The sequence below is a fragment of a genome, unplaced genomic scaffold, assembly GCF_019419815.1.
Source record: "Pyrus x bretschneideri cultivar Hongxiangsu unplaced genomic scaffold, Pyrus_bretschneideri_v1 Contig8, whole genome shotgun sequence".
In the NCBI taxonomy this organism is placed as follows: Eukaryota; Viridiplantae; Streptophyta; class Magnoliopsida; order Rosales; family Rosaceae; genus Pyrus; species Pyrus x bretschneideri.
This window is the reverse complement of record NW_025999820.1, coordinates 1,170,111-1,186,644: the sequence shown is the minus strand read 5'-3', so window position 1 is coordinate 1,186,644 and position 16,534 is coordinate 1,170,111. Positions and strand designations below refer to the sequence as shown.

The following is a 16,534-nucleotide window of genomic DNA, read 5'->3' as shown; positions in this document are numbered from 1 at the left end:
TTGATATCATTACAGAGTGCTAGTCCTTCAGCACATATTTCAGAGGTAAGTTCTCCATAAGTATACCAATCATTAGGTATAACTCCTCAAAATTTTTCTCTTATCCGACTTCGCACCTTTTCAACGAACAAATGAGGTAATCTAGAAAGAAACTTTTCTTTCCAGAAATCATCATTACAATCGGATCTAAGGAAGACCTTAGCATAAAAAACGTCTTTATACCACCTAAAATGAGACAAAGCCGGGTATTTTAAGTTCATTAAGAGTTCCCTAGGCTTATCTTCCTGTAACTCAGTAAAGCTAACAAATGTAGGGTAATGGTGTAGATTAGGGTATTTACGACATCTTCTTGAGCTACTATCTGCCTATTGATCTCTCATACCTTGGTGGCAGCAAAGGATTTATCTCTTCACTTCTTCACTTAGGTGGAAATCCCACCATTCACGTAGTTGGCCTATAGATCCTGCAATTATTGCCTGTGGAATGGCGCTATCAGAATTTCCTTGTAATTTACTAGCGGACGAGAACATCATCATGTGTCTCATAATATTGATGACTTGGAAGTCTGTTTGTCCATCAACAATTGATCTTCCATCATACTGAATATTTTCACTTCTATCGTTATCTTCAAATTGATCTACATGGGTTGGTCTAGGATAATAGTTTTTCAGGATAGGTGTTCTTGTAACCTTATTTCCTTGTCTTATCCTATTTATTTGTGGGTATAAGGTTAACTCGTTAAACTGCTCTTGCAAATCAGCAATTTGAGTTTTAGTAATGACCGAGACATTTGGTTCTGATAATTTCATCGAGCTTAACCTTTTTGTCAAAGCATCAATAAAATTATCATCGTTTCCTAGCTTGTAATCTTTAAGTTCGGGAGTTGGTTTAAACATTGGTTGATCCATCTTCTTCTTTCCTTCAGAAGAATTTGACGATGTTCCTGGTTCTCTAAGGTTCCAAATCCTAGATTTAAGAGAATCATTTGCCTTTAATGAATTTTCTATTCTAGAGGCTTGTTGTCCTAAAGATTGAAGAAACAAATTAGTATAATTGTTCTGTTGTATCACAACAGGAACTCTATTTTTTTTATAGAAGCTTCTAGCCCTTCATCAGGAACTTCCCTATAAGGAGAGGCAATTGTTCCTTTGGAATTGATATGGATAGATTTTTTTGGTGTATGTATTGCTTTTTCTTCTTTTCCTTCTCTTATTGTATAAGTCTTAAATGGATTTTCTATAGTGCTTATACATTGAGGGGGCGTTTGTTTGCCTTCACTAAGTTGGACTAGACTGGACTAGACTAGCTATTAGTCAAATATTGTGTTTGTTCCATGCTGGGACTAACATTAATGAGACTAAAGGGGACTAGCATGGACAAAACCCTTCACTAAGAGTTCTTAGCGAGACCCCCCAATAACCATCGGACTAGCTAAGACTATCCTCTCTTTCTCGTCATCGTCATGCTCAATGACCACTCCCGACAGACTCCTCATCATCTCCGGTCATCTAGATCAATCATTAACTTTCCGACTCTCTTTCAAATCCATTTCACAACCAACTTTCATATAAAATATACCAAATTGAAGTTGGGAGTGACAAGATTACGATTTTACCTGAATCGAGGCCAAAATGTGGTCGAATGTGGCCGGAAAATGGCCTGGAAGTCTCAGCTTGTTTGGGCTTCTTCAAATCCATGACAGATTCGAGCATTCAAAGCTAAGATCTCGGTCTAGGGATGGTGATGAATTTTTTGGCGGTGCTAACTTCATCCAATTTAACGACGGTTAGCTGGAAAACACATCGGGAAACCTTAAACTCGTCGGGAATATTGGAGCCGTGAGGTTCCATTCGAACAACGCATTGCTAGAGAAGGAGGGAGGACAGAGAAATAGAGATTGGAATTAATAAGGAGTTTGACCAGGAATGAGAAAGAGACATGAATTGAGAGGTCTACGAGGAAAAAAAGAGGGAAAGGGTGGGACGATGAGAGAAGAGGAAAAGAGTGGGACGAAAATGGTAGGAAAAAATGAAGAAAAAGATACGATCATAATAAAATATTAATAATTTATATATTAAATAATATAATATTAGAATTTGTTATTATCCAGCTTCTTAGTCCAATACTGCACCAAACGCTTCACTAAGTTAGTCCAATTTAGTCTAGTCTAAGCCAGTCCAGCTTAGTCCTTGAAGCTAATTCCGTCCAAGATAGTCCGGCGCAACAAACGCCCCCTGAGTGTATTCAGGAAAATTGTACTTCTTGGCACACCATTCATACCAAAGGAAAAATCTTGCATCAATCCCCTTTTCTATCATGAAAATATAGAGAAGTTTCTTCAAGGAAGCTTTTTTCCCTGGGCCGTAGGCCTTTTCTAGCCATTCTCTTTTTAGAGTATTCCCTTCACTGAGATAATCTTTCTCAATAAAGTCCTTATTTGGTTCAAATTTTGTTATTACACAGATGTTAGATTCAACATCATTTCATTAAATTATGGTTGTAAGGGTAGATTCCTAGAATTCCTAGAAGGAGTTGTGGCTCCAGTATTTTCGACCTTATATAAAGGGTAATGCACTTGTTCTTGGGTCTTTCTAAGGCCTTCTAGGGTAGTCCTTTCATGATCTTGCTTATACGAGCTTGTTTCAGGTGTTGACTTCCTAAAGGAATTTGTTTTGCAAAAGGTTTTTCCTAAGGGAATCAACACTTATCCAAGGACCTAAGGTTAGCCAAGTAAACCTGTCATTGTTAAAATGTATTTCTACATCTCCATCATCATATTGGTTAATACGTCGATTTTGGATAGGTTGAGGAGAAATTGCATCATGCAATCTCCATTTTTCAAGTAGAATAACTTTATTCCATCTAATCATTTTCGGTACCACCATATGTACTTTTCCTAAATTAGCTTGGAACAAAATAGTTTGTCCTTTACTATCCGTAACTTTGGCTCAAGGTACAACGGTATTTATAACCCTATATGAAAATCGATAAATCATAGTGATATTCTGTGATCTAGGGTCTATATAATATCCTTGGGTATCCACACTTAAGGTAAGGGTCTTTAAGATTCCGAGATTGGATAAAGACACGGAGAAGTTCGGGTAACAATTAAAGTAAATTTGCCCCTTACTTAAAGAAGACTCTACTAATCCCAAAATGGAATTAACAAAGTTTCTGTGACATTTGTCTCTTAGATAGAGTATAATTGAGGTATTTAACCCTGTCCTAGTTAATGGTTTCACGGCAACCTGGATTAGACTTATATGCAAATAGTTATAACCTTTTTGCATATGCTGATCTATTTGATGTTAAGAGAGTAGTTGGAAGTCTGCACTAGCATTAGTGATAGAAATGGTTTTTTCAACCGTTTTTATTAAATAATCAGACTTAAATTCAAATGTTCCCTTCTAAGAAATATCACAAGTTGGGACTTAAATTCTCTTACTTAAGAATCTAAGTAAACCAGCCATTAGAAGTAGTAGCAGAGCCAAGGTGGGGGCAATGAGATTCTTTGACCCTAATAACCTTGTGGCCAAATGGCTAACATATTGCCCTTATTGATGTGCACAATGTTGCAAATGGAAGTAGCTATTATATACATATACATATACATACAACACACATGTAATCATCAAAACAAAAGGCATCTTTGCTGCCCATGATGCAGCTACCACGCCCATGATGTGCATCCACCACGTCCAAACCCTTGCTGACCAAGATGTGGTATCCACATGCAACTGTCCAAACTGTCCAGAATGTGCATCCACCTGCTACATTCCTGCTGTCCACTTTGTACAACTTGAGTGATTTCTTTTCCTTTAACACCTAGAGCCTTTTCGGTGCCGATAACCCCAAATAAGAAGAAGAAAATAAGCTGCTGCTCAATTTGTTAGCCATCACTCCATCATCGCCTCTTCTCCCCCTGCTAAATTTTCCCATCACCATGAATTTACCATTTGGCAGTCTTCAAATCGTTAGACCCGTGTTTTCAGCCTGCCCTGTCTAGGGCATCGAATCGACCGGCACTCTGTCTTTACTGCATATATATATACACTGTCCTTTGGTTTGGTTTGGGGTCACTATTCTTCCTTTCATCTTGCTTTGCCAAAGGAAACAACTTTAGGTGACTACTAATCTATTGCTACTCTTATTCACTTTTCCGACATTTTCCCTATTTTAATTTTAGCCTATAAAAAAAACATCTAATCTTAACCAATTCAATCATTTCAGCATTTTCTCAGTGATTTCCCAAATCAGACTTTTGTTTTTGGATAATTCATTTGTTTCCTATTCAATCTATCAAAGTTACTTGTTGTTTCCTTTTCGGCCACTCTTTTCTTTGTTTCAAGGGTCTTCATTTGTATCCAATGCTTTTCTCAGAAGAGCCATCCATGACCCTCAAGGTAATGACAAACAAAACATTAAGGCAGTGTTTGAATTCGGAATTGCTTGCTTTGTGTGATTAGTAATGGAAGCTCAACTTTTGACCTCATTGTTTTAAATTCCTAGCTCCGCCACTGATTAGAAGAGAGTTAATCTATTTCTCTGTTCCTTAGGTGATGTGTCGGTAGACTTACTTCCTACGCCTCACTACGGCTTCACACGACGATCCAACCCACTAATGACTTCCCCCTACCTTAATGAGATGTTCTTGTAGAGTATCTTGATCTAATGATACAGATTAACTAGAAACTTAAATAAGAGCCCTATAACTATATATAAAGAAAGGAGGCATTTAGAGCTCTTTCAGTGTAGTAAGGCCTCCTGGGTAATAGGTAACTCAATCCCCTTAAATAAGCAGTAACTGCCTAAGTGCATCTCCACCCCAAAGCTAAATAGCCCAAGCAATTCGTATTAAAATATTAGTATTTTTTATTTTATAAAATAGTAACAGATAACTTTATTTTTAATTTCAGATAATAATAAAAAATTGATTAAAAATATTGAAATGTAGTGTAAAATGGAGGAACATGATTAGGTATTTATAGAAAAAAATTATAATTTTTTTATATTTTTAATTAGTTTTTATAATTTTTTAAATAATTTTTCTAATTTTTTAATAATTTAAATTGTGGTTAGCCTTGAGTCATATGGCCAGGTGATTATTGTCTGACTTCTCCATTGAGCTTGCTTTGAACCCAATTGCCCGAGTGGGTTGTAGTGTTTTGGGATTATGTGGTGGGGAGTGGATTGAGTTGCCTATCCCCAAGGCAATAAGCAACAGTAGAGCTGTTATTAAGGAAATTGATCCCTATTTTTTTTTTTTTTTTAATAGGGATTAGTTGTGGAGCTCACACTACATTAAATTTCAATGATCCAAACCGTCTATGTTTTAAGTTGGATCTCATAGATCTTTCTTACAAAATATTAGTCAAATCGGAAATATGTGAGACACCTAATTGAGTTAAAAGAAATTGACGAACACATTATTTTATAAGAAATAATAAAATTTCATCATGATAATTAAATATGCAAATAGTTTTAAATTAAATTTTACAATGATAAATCTATAAATCGAAAGTTACCAAACAAATAATTCAAACCATTAAAATTCAACATAAAATGATCCCATAACTAATCCCCATTTTTATTCAAAAAGGCAGATCCCATTAGACAAAGGGCTGTGAATAAAGAAAAAACCTCGTCTCCAAAACAAGGATTCCAATTTGACGCCCCACCTGGAATCTCACGCTTGAACCCTTTCCTTCCAAAAATTTCGTTTCCAGAACTTTTAAGACATCCAAAAAAAATAGCAAACAAAAGTAGAGAAAATATTTCTCTGTTTTTCAAACTACTGTTTCCCACTCTGTTTTGCATTTTTGTGAGATTGTACTTCCAAACCATCAGCTGAATCATAAACCCTAGATCACACCCACCTCCCTGAGAGATCGAACTGGGAAAAAAGAATCCTTCTTTATGAATTTTCGGTATTTTTGAGTAATATTATGCATAGATCGGGAGTCGCCATGGCTTGGAACGTGTTCAAGTTCTGCATAGTTTTGCGAGGTCTGGGGTCGGTCATGATCCTCCTGGTTCTTGGGGTCGTCGGTGTCACCTATTACACTGTCGTTTTCACCAATTACGGCCCGGCTTTGTACGATGGCGGCCTTGACTCTCTCATTGCCGTTGGCGTATTGATCATATTTCATTGCTTGGTAAGGGGTTCTTCCAAAAACTATTAAATTTTGGGTTTTTTTAAACTTTTTATTTTTTTATTTTTTTATTTGCTTTGTGGGGTTGATGGGTTTTCTGTTAGAGGTTCTGGGTTTTAGAATCTGTGGCTTTTGGTTTTGTAATTACAAAATCTGCCATTTTTTTCTTTCAAATGTTCCAAGAACTTCGAAATTACTTGGAGCTTCTTTTGGCAGTAATTTCTAGAGTTCTTTTAGCTTTCCGGGTAAATTGGAGTGTATATTAATTTGTGTTTAGCTCAAAGCAGTCAAGATATGGTGTCTGATTAAGTGTATTAGAGGAAATTAGGCTAAGAGTGGAAAGCTTGTTATAATGTTGCAGTTGGTGATGCTGTTATGGAGTTATTTTTCTGTTGTTTTGACGGATCCGGGTGGTGTGCCACCTAATTGGAGGCCTGCTGTTGATGAAGAGAGAGGGGAGGCTGACCCATTGACTTGGTCGGATTTTAATGGTTTGCAGCCTGACCCCTCTAATCAGAGGATCCGGTATTGCCGGAAGTGCAACCAGCTGAAACCACCTCGTTGCCATCATTGCTCAGTTTGTGAGTCACCATATCTGTGTTTTTTTTTTCCCCGTAATATCAGTTAGCGATATTTTGTTTTGCTTTGTTATATTCTTTTGTCTTTATATCAGAGCATGAAATTATTTCAACTTTCAGGTGGGCGGTGTGTACTGAAAATGGATCACCATTGTGTATGGGTTGTTCATTGTGTTGGGGCCTTAAATTACAATTATTTTCTTCTTTTCTTGGTAAGTTTGCTTTCTGCGTAAGCGGAAAGACTTTTCAAGAGGAGATTATATTTGAATGGGTTAGACTTTATTCCAACTACAGAAGGATTCCGTTTTCATTATCTTATAATATGCCCTAAGGGCCCGTTTGATAACCATTTCGTTTTCAGTTTTCAGATTTCAGTTTTTAGTTTTCACTTTTTTGGCAACTACTTTCAGTTTTCAAAAAAATGAATGCTGAAAACCAAAAAGTGAAAGCTCAAGGCCAAATTTTGAATACTCAAGGAAGTAGTTTTCAATATTCATTTTCTTGAAACTGAAAGTAGTTACCAAACAACAATTCAGTTTTCAAAAAAGCGAAAATTGAAAACGAAATGATTATTAAACGGCCCCTAATGTTTTCTCTGCACCCTAACCTGCAAATTTTTATTTGATGATCTTGTTGCCAAGAACTATTCTAATTGCATTTTAGCTTTATTCTCTGAGGTATGAGGCTTACACATGATTGTGAGTGGTGATTATGAATCTATGATAGCCAAGCTGGTAGTACAAAGGTACTTGCATTTAAGTCGTTCACCCTAGTTGGGAGCATTTCCAATAAAGGTACTTTGATTAGATGTTAAAGGTGTTGGGGCTAGTTTCCATTGTTCCCAAAGGGAGAGCTGGGTGACCACTCTGATGTGCAGCATTTCATGGAACGTTAACATGACTTATGGTTTTCTGAATCCACCATAGGGGTAAACTGTGTTTTCCTTCTTGTAGATAACTCATAGCACACACATCACACCTTGAAGAGCAAATCTTAAAAAGGAACTCCATAATTTAACTTTTGGAATGATTGTTGGCTTATAAGAAGTATAACCTTGTGGGTATTATTTCATAAATTAGGAACATGGTCCTTTTGGGATGTATATAATTTTGTAAATGGGTTATATATATAAATCAGATATGAGCTTCTGTAGTGAGTTTTTCCTAGCATTAATAAAATGGTCTTGGACTGCAGGCTAAGTTGATGGTTACAAATTTGATAAAAGAAGAAAATCTGACCAGATGAACTAATTTTTGTTTCTATGGGCAGGGACTTGCAACTAAATCCAAATTTCTTTATGATTTTGGGTAAATACACACAGAAAAATATTATGATTATCCTAATTTACTAACTTATGTTATATCAATATGGAAATTATATCATTTAAAATTTCTAATCAAAACCCATTGATTTGATGCGAGTTGATTGCTTTTAAAAATCTGTAGCGTAGGGCCAGCGACTTTAAATGAAAAGCTTTAGATTGGTAGAAAATCTGAAAGCAGTCACACTTTGTTTTTTGAGAATGCAGTCACTCTTTGTTTCGATAATAAAAGTTTGTAATTTATGCAAGAGTTTTAAGAATTCTAGAGACTTTTACTGTCTTCTTAAAGAATGTAGTCACTCTTTGTTTTGATGGTAAGTTCTTTGTTTCAGTCTGGTTGGTATGGGTAATAGTTGCATATTATATGCTATACAATGGGAAATTCCCTGGATAACTTGGAAAGTATGTTTTAATCATGTTTGTGGGTCAATATTTAATCAACTAGATGGTAAATTGTATGGATTGTTGTGTCAGAAACTAGTTCTTGTGCATGTTATGTGATTTTCCTTATCTTGCAAAGCTATCTATTCATGGGATTTCTGAATTTTTTAAGTAAGATTTCACATTGAATAAACTTTACCTGTAGACTAACTTCATGCTTTTGTTAATTTGAATGCAGTTTTACACATTTCTTGAGACAAGTGTTGTAACATTATCCTTGCTGCCACATTTGATATCATTCTTTAGCGAGGGAGAAGTACCTGGAACACCTAGCACCCTTGCAACTACCTTTCTTGCTTTTGGTATTATCTAAATTTACCTATTTTCTTAGTATTCTCACCTTCAAGGCTGTTGGTATCTGCTTAACTAATGAACATTTCTGCTCTGTTTGCAGTCCTGAATCTTGCATTTGCATTAAGTGTTTTGGGTTTTCTGATAATGCATATATCATTGGTGGCTGCAAATACCACAACCATTGAGGTGATGTATTTTGCTTCAGTTCACTAACACTAGGTCTGGTTTTTGCATTCTGCCTTTTAACTGGGGATTTCCTTGTGCTTATATCTTAATGATGTCAAAGAGGTAGGCTCTTATAGAAAGATTAGACGTTTGATATGTAGTTCAGGCTCCATGTATTAAGGAGAATGCTGCTTTCCTTGATTTCAATGTCAAATTTTACTAGAGGTCCCTAGATCGACGTCTGTCAACTTTAAATTATGTCGCCTTGGTTTAATGTTTGGGCCACCAGCAATGTGGAAAATCTAGTTACACTGTATTAGTAACTCATGGTTAGGCTTTTTCATACAAACATATAAATAACTTCATTGGTCTTGTGGTATGGAATTGCATGCTGATGAAATTATTCTCTGTGATCAGGCATATGAAAAGAAAACCTCCTTTAAATGGCGCTATGACCTTGGTCGAAAAAAGAATTTTGAACAGGTTGGTACAATTTGCGATACATCAATGTCCTTCCTTTGTTTTCTTAAGTGCATCTTTTAAATTTAACCAACATGCCGCGTTTTTAGTTGGTTTTGAACTCACAAGTTAAAATTCCGAAGTTAACATTTGCTGAGGAACGAAAGTTTACGTTCTATAATATATAATATAGAATAATCACTGAGTCCGGAATGATTTGGCATTTTATGGAAGCCTCAGAACACAATTCTCTGCAACCGACTGCTAAATGCGTAAATTCATTAGTTTTCCCTTAGTTTGCAGATTATTTATACTCTTAGAAGAACATTATAATGCTAGTTTCCTTGGTTATATCATGAATAATGAGGTGTAGCACTGAGTCATGGCATATGCACTACAATCTTACATTTTAACTATTTTACTTTCTGATTAAACCAAGGGTCATCAAGGTCTTTTACAAAACTGTTGTTATGTTAGTACATGGGGCAGGTTGAAGTCCAGCAATGGGCAGGTTAAACTGATTTCTGTTCTATCTTGCCTGGATTTGAACGTCTGACAGGATATTTTTTCATGAACAATACTGTTTAACCTAAAATTGTCTTTAATCTGGTACCTATATGATCATGGTTGTAATAGTCGTAGTAATTGTCAGTGTGTGCTCATACGACTGGAATTCTGCTATTTCCATACCAGGTGTTTGGGACAGACAAACGATACTGGTTCATGCCTGCTTACTCAGATGAAGATTTACGACGGATACCAGCGCTTCAGGGTCTCGAGTATCCGTCTAATCCTGAGTTTGACTCCCAAGAGTTCTAATACCGTATGTAAGACATGTCAGCAATACAGAAATTTCCTTGTACAAAGATAAGAGTAAAGGAGTAACATCCACAAGAAGTTTCCTTGCAGCCATAACTCAGTCAAATGGCTCGCGGCTTACATGGGCGCAACTTTCATTCCCACGGGCATCTTCTTGTAAGCATAACAGTGAGAGAGAGAGAAAGAGGACCGTTATCAAGGGGTGGGTGGCCGGGGAGAGCGGTTTATGGGTTGCAGTGTTGCGGTGTAGTGGGAATGGCATATGGCTGGCTGATGTTTATTGTGTGTGTTAAATATGTGGTAATTTGGGAATCTGGGAACTGTAACATAAGGGAAATGGAACTTTGATGTGGTAATTTGATTATGTTCGTCCTTGGGTTTGTTGTACCATCCATTGAAATTACAGAAGCCAATCAAATGTAATATGCTTGCAAGGAATAATGTAATTTCATGCTGAATTTTTTCTTCTCTTGTACATGATTGATCTCCGATATCATGTACACTGAGATTTCTGGCGTTACACTCTTGGTCAAGGATTCAATGACCAATCTTTAATGGCCGGAAATCTTGATATATACTAGGATGCGGAGTAGAATATTTTATATTTATCAATGTTTTAAAAGTTTTCGCCTAGGCGCTGCGTATGCGCTAGGCAGTCGGTCATCGGTCCGATTAGTTCTTAGGCATTTGAAAATTAAGAAAATGTGTTTAGACGTGCTTAGGCGTCCATCTAGTCTGTCTAGATGCCCACCTAGCCCACCTAAACCTACCCCAGCATCCGTTTAGGTTGCGACTTTCACTTAGACACAAAATTGGTAACTTGCATTTTTCATTTTATTTTGTCAATAAAATGTAAGAAACTTGTTGAATACTAGGATGAACACTCATTTTATGATTGTTCCACATGTTTTCAATATGTTTTAATACTTTATAATTTATATGTCATTTTATTTTGCAATTTATGTATCTCTACAATTAAGTGTTTTTTAAGTAGGCCTAATTGAATAAATGGTCCTCATGGTGATAGAGTATTCAGAATATAGTCCATGTGGTCAAAGAATTTGGATTCAATCATTTGTAGCGCAAAATCAAATTTCTGATAGTATTTCCAAGGGAATTCGCTTCAGGGTTTGTCACTTCTAGAATGCTAGAAAGTATTACGACCAGCTGCAAATTCCTGTGGGAGTTAACGGAGGTGCTAGCTAGAGTTCCAACAACGGCAGACGGTTCATCCTTCCCTCCACCTTCTGGTCGCAACCAATCAAAGGCCAGCAGTGCGTGGCATGTTAGTCTTCTTTAGGGCTAGCCCTGAGAATTTGAGGGTCCTAGATAGTATTCAAAGTGGGGCTAGAAAAATTTAGTGACTAAAATGCAACTTCGTGTTTCGAACTCAACATCCCAAAGAAAAATGAGACCGAACATTTCCATTGCACTAACAAATGAATTATTTTTTATTTATTTTTTTATTTTTATATTTATATGTTAATTACAACATATAAAATTTTTTTGGAGGCCTTTCTGAAGTGGGGGTCCTAAGCAGGCGCCTACTTGGGCTACCCTCAGGGCTAGCCCTGATCTTCTTTGAAACTACCTCAGCTCCCAACAAGGTCCGCAATTATGCTTATCTGGCTCTTGACCTTGACTGTATGTGCTTTCATTCATGGCAAATGGAGTTAACGGAGAATTAATAGGAATTTTGTTTTGGGGCTTAAATTCTACTGGACTTTATTATCAGGGTTTAAATTCGAGTTTGCTTTCCAAATACTCTATCATTATGAGGACCATTTATCTAATTAGGCATTTTAAGTATAAGTAGGCACTTATTATACCATATATAATAAATTTACTTAAATTAGCCTAACCCGCTCAAGCCCCCGTCTATGCCCTGTTTCGCTGCCTAGGCACTAGGCCTTAGCGCTCCGCCCACCTATCGCCTCACTTTTTTTTAGAACTGTAATATTTATTTTGTCAAAGTAAAATATCAAAAAATTTCTCTTATACATTTGCCTTTGGTTTTTTCCTTTTTCCTAACCAAATGATATCTGGAACTATTCTAACTTATGAAGAGATATATTTGAACTTAAGTGTAAACTGACAGGCATAACTATGAGTTTGTTCGAAAGTACTTGAAAGACTAAATACGCTTAAATGCTTTTTCGTGATACACTTGTATTTAAAAAAAAAAATAATCCCAAAAACATTTTTAATAAATGACAAAAACGTTTTCAATTATTTTACCAACATTTTCAAGCTAATCGTGTTTGGTCGTAGAGGAGAAGGGTAATTCGGTAAACTAGCACAAAGTTTTTCGAACATTTGTTTTGCCTGCATCCTATGATTATGTGACACGTGTCCAAGCCATGTAGATGCAGTCAAATCGTTGCCTCCAGAAAGTCGTGGACCAATGGAGGGGGACACGTGTAAATATCTGGCCCGGCGCTCCCTCTCAAAGGCAACGAGTATATAATGGCAACCAAACGAAACGAAACGAAGCAATTAGGCCGTTCTGGAATTCTCTGGTTATATTCTTCTCCTCCACTCTCTCGATTTCTCAAACCCTCGTTTCATTTCCTTCTAACAGGTACGAAGCTCTTTTGATTTTTCATCCCTCTTTCTTTCTTCTCTCATTTTCTCGGGTGCCAAACAGAATAACGAATATCTGATTTCTCTGCTCGATTAACTGTCCACAAAATCTGCTGTCCCTAATGCGAACAATCATTTATGTTCTGCTATATCCGTGAAAATCTGCCCCCTAAACCAGTCGTTTAGCTCGTTTCCTGTGACAGTTTTAATTTTCATTCGAATTTCACGAGTATTCAACTTAATTATAATAGCTATCTCGGATATGGTTTTATACGAAAAATGTTTGTGGATGATCGTTCACTTACATGTTAATATAATGATAAATATATACGTCTCGATAATTCATTAGTTTCTGTGTGATTACTTTTATGATTTTCTTTAATTATATGGAATTCCTCACAAAGATGTGTTGATAATTGTTTCTTAATCAATTATCTTTGGTCGATAATCGATTTTGGAAGATATGAAAGAAACTAAATATATAAGAAGATAAAATACAATAGTTTCAAAACTTTAGATTTTTTTTTGGACTTTGGAATGAAACGTACCTAATTGAACTTAAACCGTTTGAGTTTTTGATCATTTTTATTCGTAATTTTTGACGTGTGGTAATATGAAGAATAATCTATACTGAGATTATCTGTTTCCAGAGGGATAAACACAAACAAAATGCAGAGTGAAAGAGACAGTAAAGGTGGTGTTTCTCAGTCACGCGGATTGTTAGATAGTTTTCGGGGCTTTGGGTCCCGGAGAAGTATGTTCCCTAGCCTCTTTGGTGGAAGAGATCCATTTGATGATCCCTTCTTTAATCGCCCGATTGGTAGCATGTTCGAGTCTAGTATTTTCGGTCCAAGTTCCGTTTCTAGTGATACACCGGAGACTGGTAGAGCCAATGAAATATCAGTAGAAGAACTGAACTCTGATGATGAGGGAGGGGATGGTATAGTTACTGGGGATGAGAGAGATAACTGTGGAAAGCAATCTGTTTCGAGTAAAGAACCATCTGTTGAGCATCCGGATGATGTTTTGGACGGTAATGAAATTTTCGCATCTTTGTTAGAAATTATTGAGGGTTTATACTCAACCTTGTAATTTACATTTGGTGTAAGATGCTGATGGTTGACATGTTGAATGTAGAAGAGAGGAAAAGCAAGGATTTGACATATAGAAATGACCGCAATAAGGTGGAGGGCAATCAGTCCCAAGGCCGTGGTTTATCTTTTCAGACTTGCAGAGTTACATATGGTGGTGTAGATGGAGCATATTACACTTCTACGAGAACCAGAAGGGCGGGCAGTGATGGCGTAAGTAATGGTTTCTGGGATTTGATATGTCACTTGCATAATTCTTTCTTTAACTGAACTTGTGATTGCACATCAGTTGGTGCTTGAGGAGGCTAAAGAAGCAGATAAGACAACCGGTCAAGCAACACATAGAATCTCGAGAGGACTTTATGACAAGGTAAAAATTTCTTTTGTCTGTTAATATAGCCTGTAGCAAGAACAAAGGATATAACACCTTTAACAACAATTTGTAGTTTTAGGCATTAGTCATTTTCTGGAAAGAGCAGTCGATTAAGAAATTGATATAAAAGGTGACTGACCTTTTGTATTGAACACTCAAAGTCACCCTTTTCTGTTTAATTTAGATCAAAATGGAGTGAGTGTAGGCAGTGCATTACCCTTGAATTACCCTCCCTTTCATGGGTGTGCTCATTGTGTTGCTTGAGAGATTGCTCTCATGTACATTGTCACCTTAAATATTTGTTATTGTGTTACTATCCTTGTTCTCAAGTTTAATGGAACTGGATTTTATGCTATCATTCGGCATTATTCATTTCAACCCATTTTGTTTCTTGAAACTGCACCCAACTATGTTTTGTTTTAGTATTGCATAGATCAGTTTGTGGCTGTTATTTCCCACATCTTCTGTGTAAGCATCACGAAATCATAAACAATGAACTCTGTAATTATTGGAATTGGGACGGTTGTATTGCTTATGTAGGGTCATTCTGTTACAAGGAAGCTCAAGTCAGATGGGAAGGTGGATATGTTGCAAACTTTACACAATTTAAATGAAGGTTTGTATTTGCAGCCTTATATGGTTGATACGTATTGTGTTTTGGATGTACGAATAGTAGAACTGATGTTGCCATTTTGTTGCAGATGAGCTTCCTGGTTTTGAAGAAGCATGGACTGGTAATGTTGGAGGGCACTTGCCCAGATGGAGACATGAATTTGATATGCACGGCAATACCAGTAAGCACCCCCCTCCAGCCGCAAACTTTCTTTATTTATCCCTTGTGTTTGTTTTGTCACCTATTTAATTTCGATCTGTGGTTAGATGGGGTCTAATTAGCTTTTTGAAGCGGAAAGTCTTGGGTAAATGTCCCTGTCAATTCTGTTATTAATTTCTTAATATCGGCCTAATCTTCAGTTAGTCAGACCTTATTGTTATCAACTCTTATCTCATGCTCCATGCGTTGAAACCGGTGGAAGAGAATGGTATGTGCCACAATACCAGTGAAAGTGCACTGGCAATAATGAAGCTCCTGAGGTTTTCCATTAAGTGGTTATGTTCTATCAACGGAATCCAGAGTGCCATATGAGATTTTGGGATAGATATCCAAGCGTCAGACCTATGAGCTGTTTGTACAAGGACTGTTAGAGCGTTTGCTCTATGCATACTTTGCCCTTCCCTCCTCTCTTTTGGGAGGCTTCGAGCGGAACTTCCTTATCTTCTTCCTTACCTTCCTTGTTAGTTTGTACATTGGGTATCATAGGAAATGTTAGTGTTCAGAATTCAGTTGATCACTTCTGGTTAAATAAAAGGTCCACTCAGTTTCTTAGCCAAGTAATGAATGACATTGGCATTACAATGTAGGTTCCTCCACTAGCAGAGAGCAGAATAGAGAGGTGTTTTCGGGAGTGGGGCTTCTTCCATCTTCTGAGCGCATGCAAAGCAGCAGAGGAATGAAATCAGACAACGCAACAAAGACTACCGCCGATGGGAGGACCAAAAGGGTTGTCAGAATCAACATAGAGTAAACCATGTCAGATGTCGAGACAGGGAGATGGTAGTCCAGTTGTCTTGAAACACTTGGAGAGTACTTCATTTGTCTGAGTAAATTTACGGGTTGTCCATTCTCTGTTGGGCAATCAATAGTTGTATTTTTAGTCCGAAGTGCGAGAATCAGAGATTCATGCCATGCTCAATCGCATTGTTCTGTTCATCTGAGTTCTGTAAGGTGACGATTAGGATGTAGCAGGTTGGTTTGTTGTTTGAGTGGCTCAGTGTTGGAAGTATGTATCCTAGGAGTTACCCATCACGATTGTACCATTTACCGAATTTGTTTCACTCAACGTTGGTGATTGAAAGTTGTGCGATCGGTACATTCACTCGCGTGCTTTGCTCTCTTTCAATCTTGGATTTTTCAAACAGATCTGCCATTATAATCCGTGAATTGTGTCAATGTTATGGATTGGATTGCAGACGAGAATGTCATGTATCAAAAGAAATAAGAATCTAACTTGAACAAAATTACATTAAAATTCTTCTTCAATTACTAATTAAACCAACGGGGAATTTTATATGCGTAAAACAGATCAAGAAATTATACCAATTTTTTATAGAGAAATGTTATTGGTATTTTAAAAATCTCATTTTACACTTCTCACAAGTGTATTTTTCTTTTCCAATATAGAAAGTTTGGAGTGTAAAAT

At 36.8% G+C, this 16,534-nt stretch overlaps 2 protein-coding genes across 3 annotated transcripts; both read left to right on the top strand.

The window, feature by feature from the left end:
- The first annotated feature begins 5,602 nt into the window (after window positions 1-5,602).
- On the top strand, window positions 5,603-10,264 carry LOC103942855 (probable protein S-acyltransferase 14). The gene is made up of 7 exons (XM_048575573.1): window positions 5,603-6,155; window positions 6,514-6,733; window positions 6,851-6,942; window positions 8,671-8,794; window positions 8,887-8,972; window positions 9,369-9,434; window positions 10,104-10,264. The coding sequence occupies exons 1-7, from the start codon at window positions 5,946-5,948 to the stop codon at window positions 10,227-10,229; spliced, it is 924 nt and encodes a 307-aa protein (XP_048431530.1). The 5' UTR covers window positions 5,603-5,945; the 3' UTR covers window positions 10,230-10,264.
- A 2,439-nt stretch (window positions 10,265-12,703) lies between these two features.
- LOC125473243 lies at window positions 12,704-16,210 on the top strand. Of its 2 annotated transcripts, none has more exons than XM_048575832.1 (7): window positions 12,704-12,810; window positions 13,463-13,845; window positions 13,953-14,116; window positions 14,193-14,273; window positions 14,817-14,892; window positions 14,978-15,070; window positions 15,696-16,210. In XM_048575832.1, exons 2-7 carry the CDS (start codon window positions 13,482-13,484, stop codon window positions 15,857-15,859), a joined length of 942 nt encoding a protein of 313 aa, XP_048431789.1. In that variant the 5' UTR covers window positions 12,704-12,810; window positions 13,463-13,481; the 3' UTR covers window positions 15,860-16,210. The 2 variants fall into 2 exon arrangements, with proteins under 2 accessions (XP_048431789.1, XP_048431788.1); XM_048575831.1 differs by having other exon boundaries at window positions 13,950-14,116.
- The last annotated feature ends 324 nt before the right edge of the window (window positions 16,211-16,534 follow it).

Coding starts and splice junctions, on each gene's coding strand:
- LOC103942855 (XM_048575573.1), top strand. CDS start 5,946: ATGCATAGATCGGGAGTCGCCATGGCTTGGAACGTGTTCAAGTTCTGC. Junction 8,973..9,368: donor CAAATACCACAACCATTGAG/GTGATGTATTTT, acceptor CTCTGTGATCAG/GCATATGAAAAGAAAACCTC. Junction 9,435..10,103: donor GAAAAAAGAATTTTGAACAG/GTTGGTACAATT, acceptor TTTCCATACCAG/GTGTTTGGGACAGACAAACG.
- LOC125473243 (XM_048575831.1), top strand. CDS start 13,482: ATGCAGAGTGAAAGAGACAGTAAAGGTGGTGTTTCTCAGTCACGCGGA. Junction 13,846..13,949: donor TCCGGATGATGTTTTGGACG/GTAATGAAATTT, acceptor TGTTGAATGTAG/AAGAGAGGAAAAGCAAGGAT. Junction 14,117..14,192: donor GAAGGGCGGGCAGTGATGGC/GTAAGTAATGGT, acceptor ATTGCACATCAG/TTGGTGCTTGAGGAGGCTAA.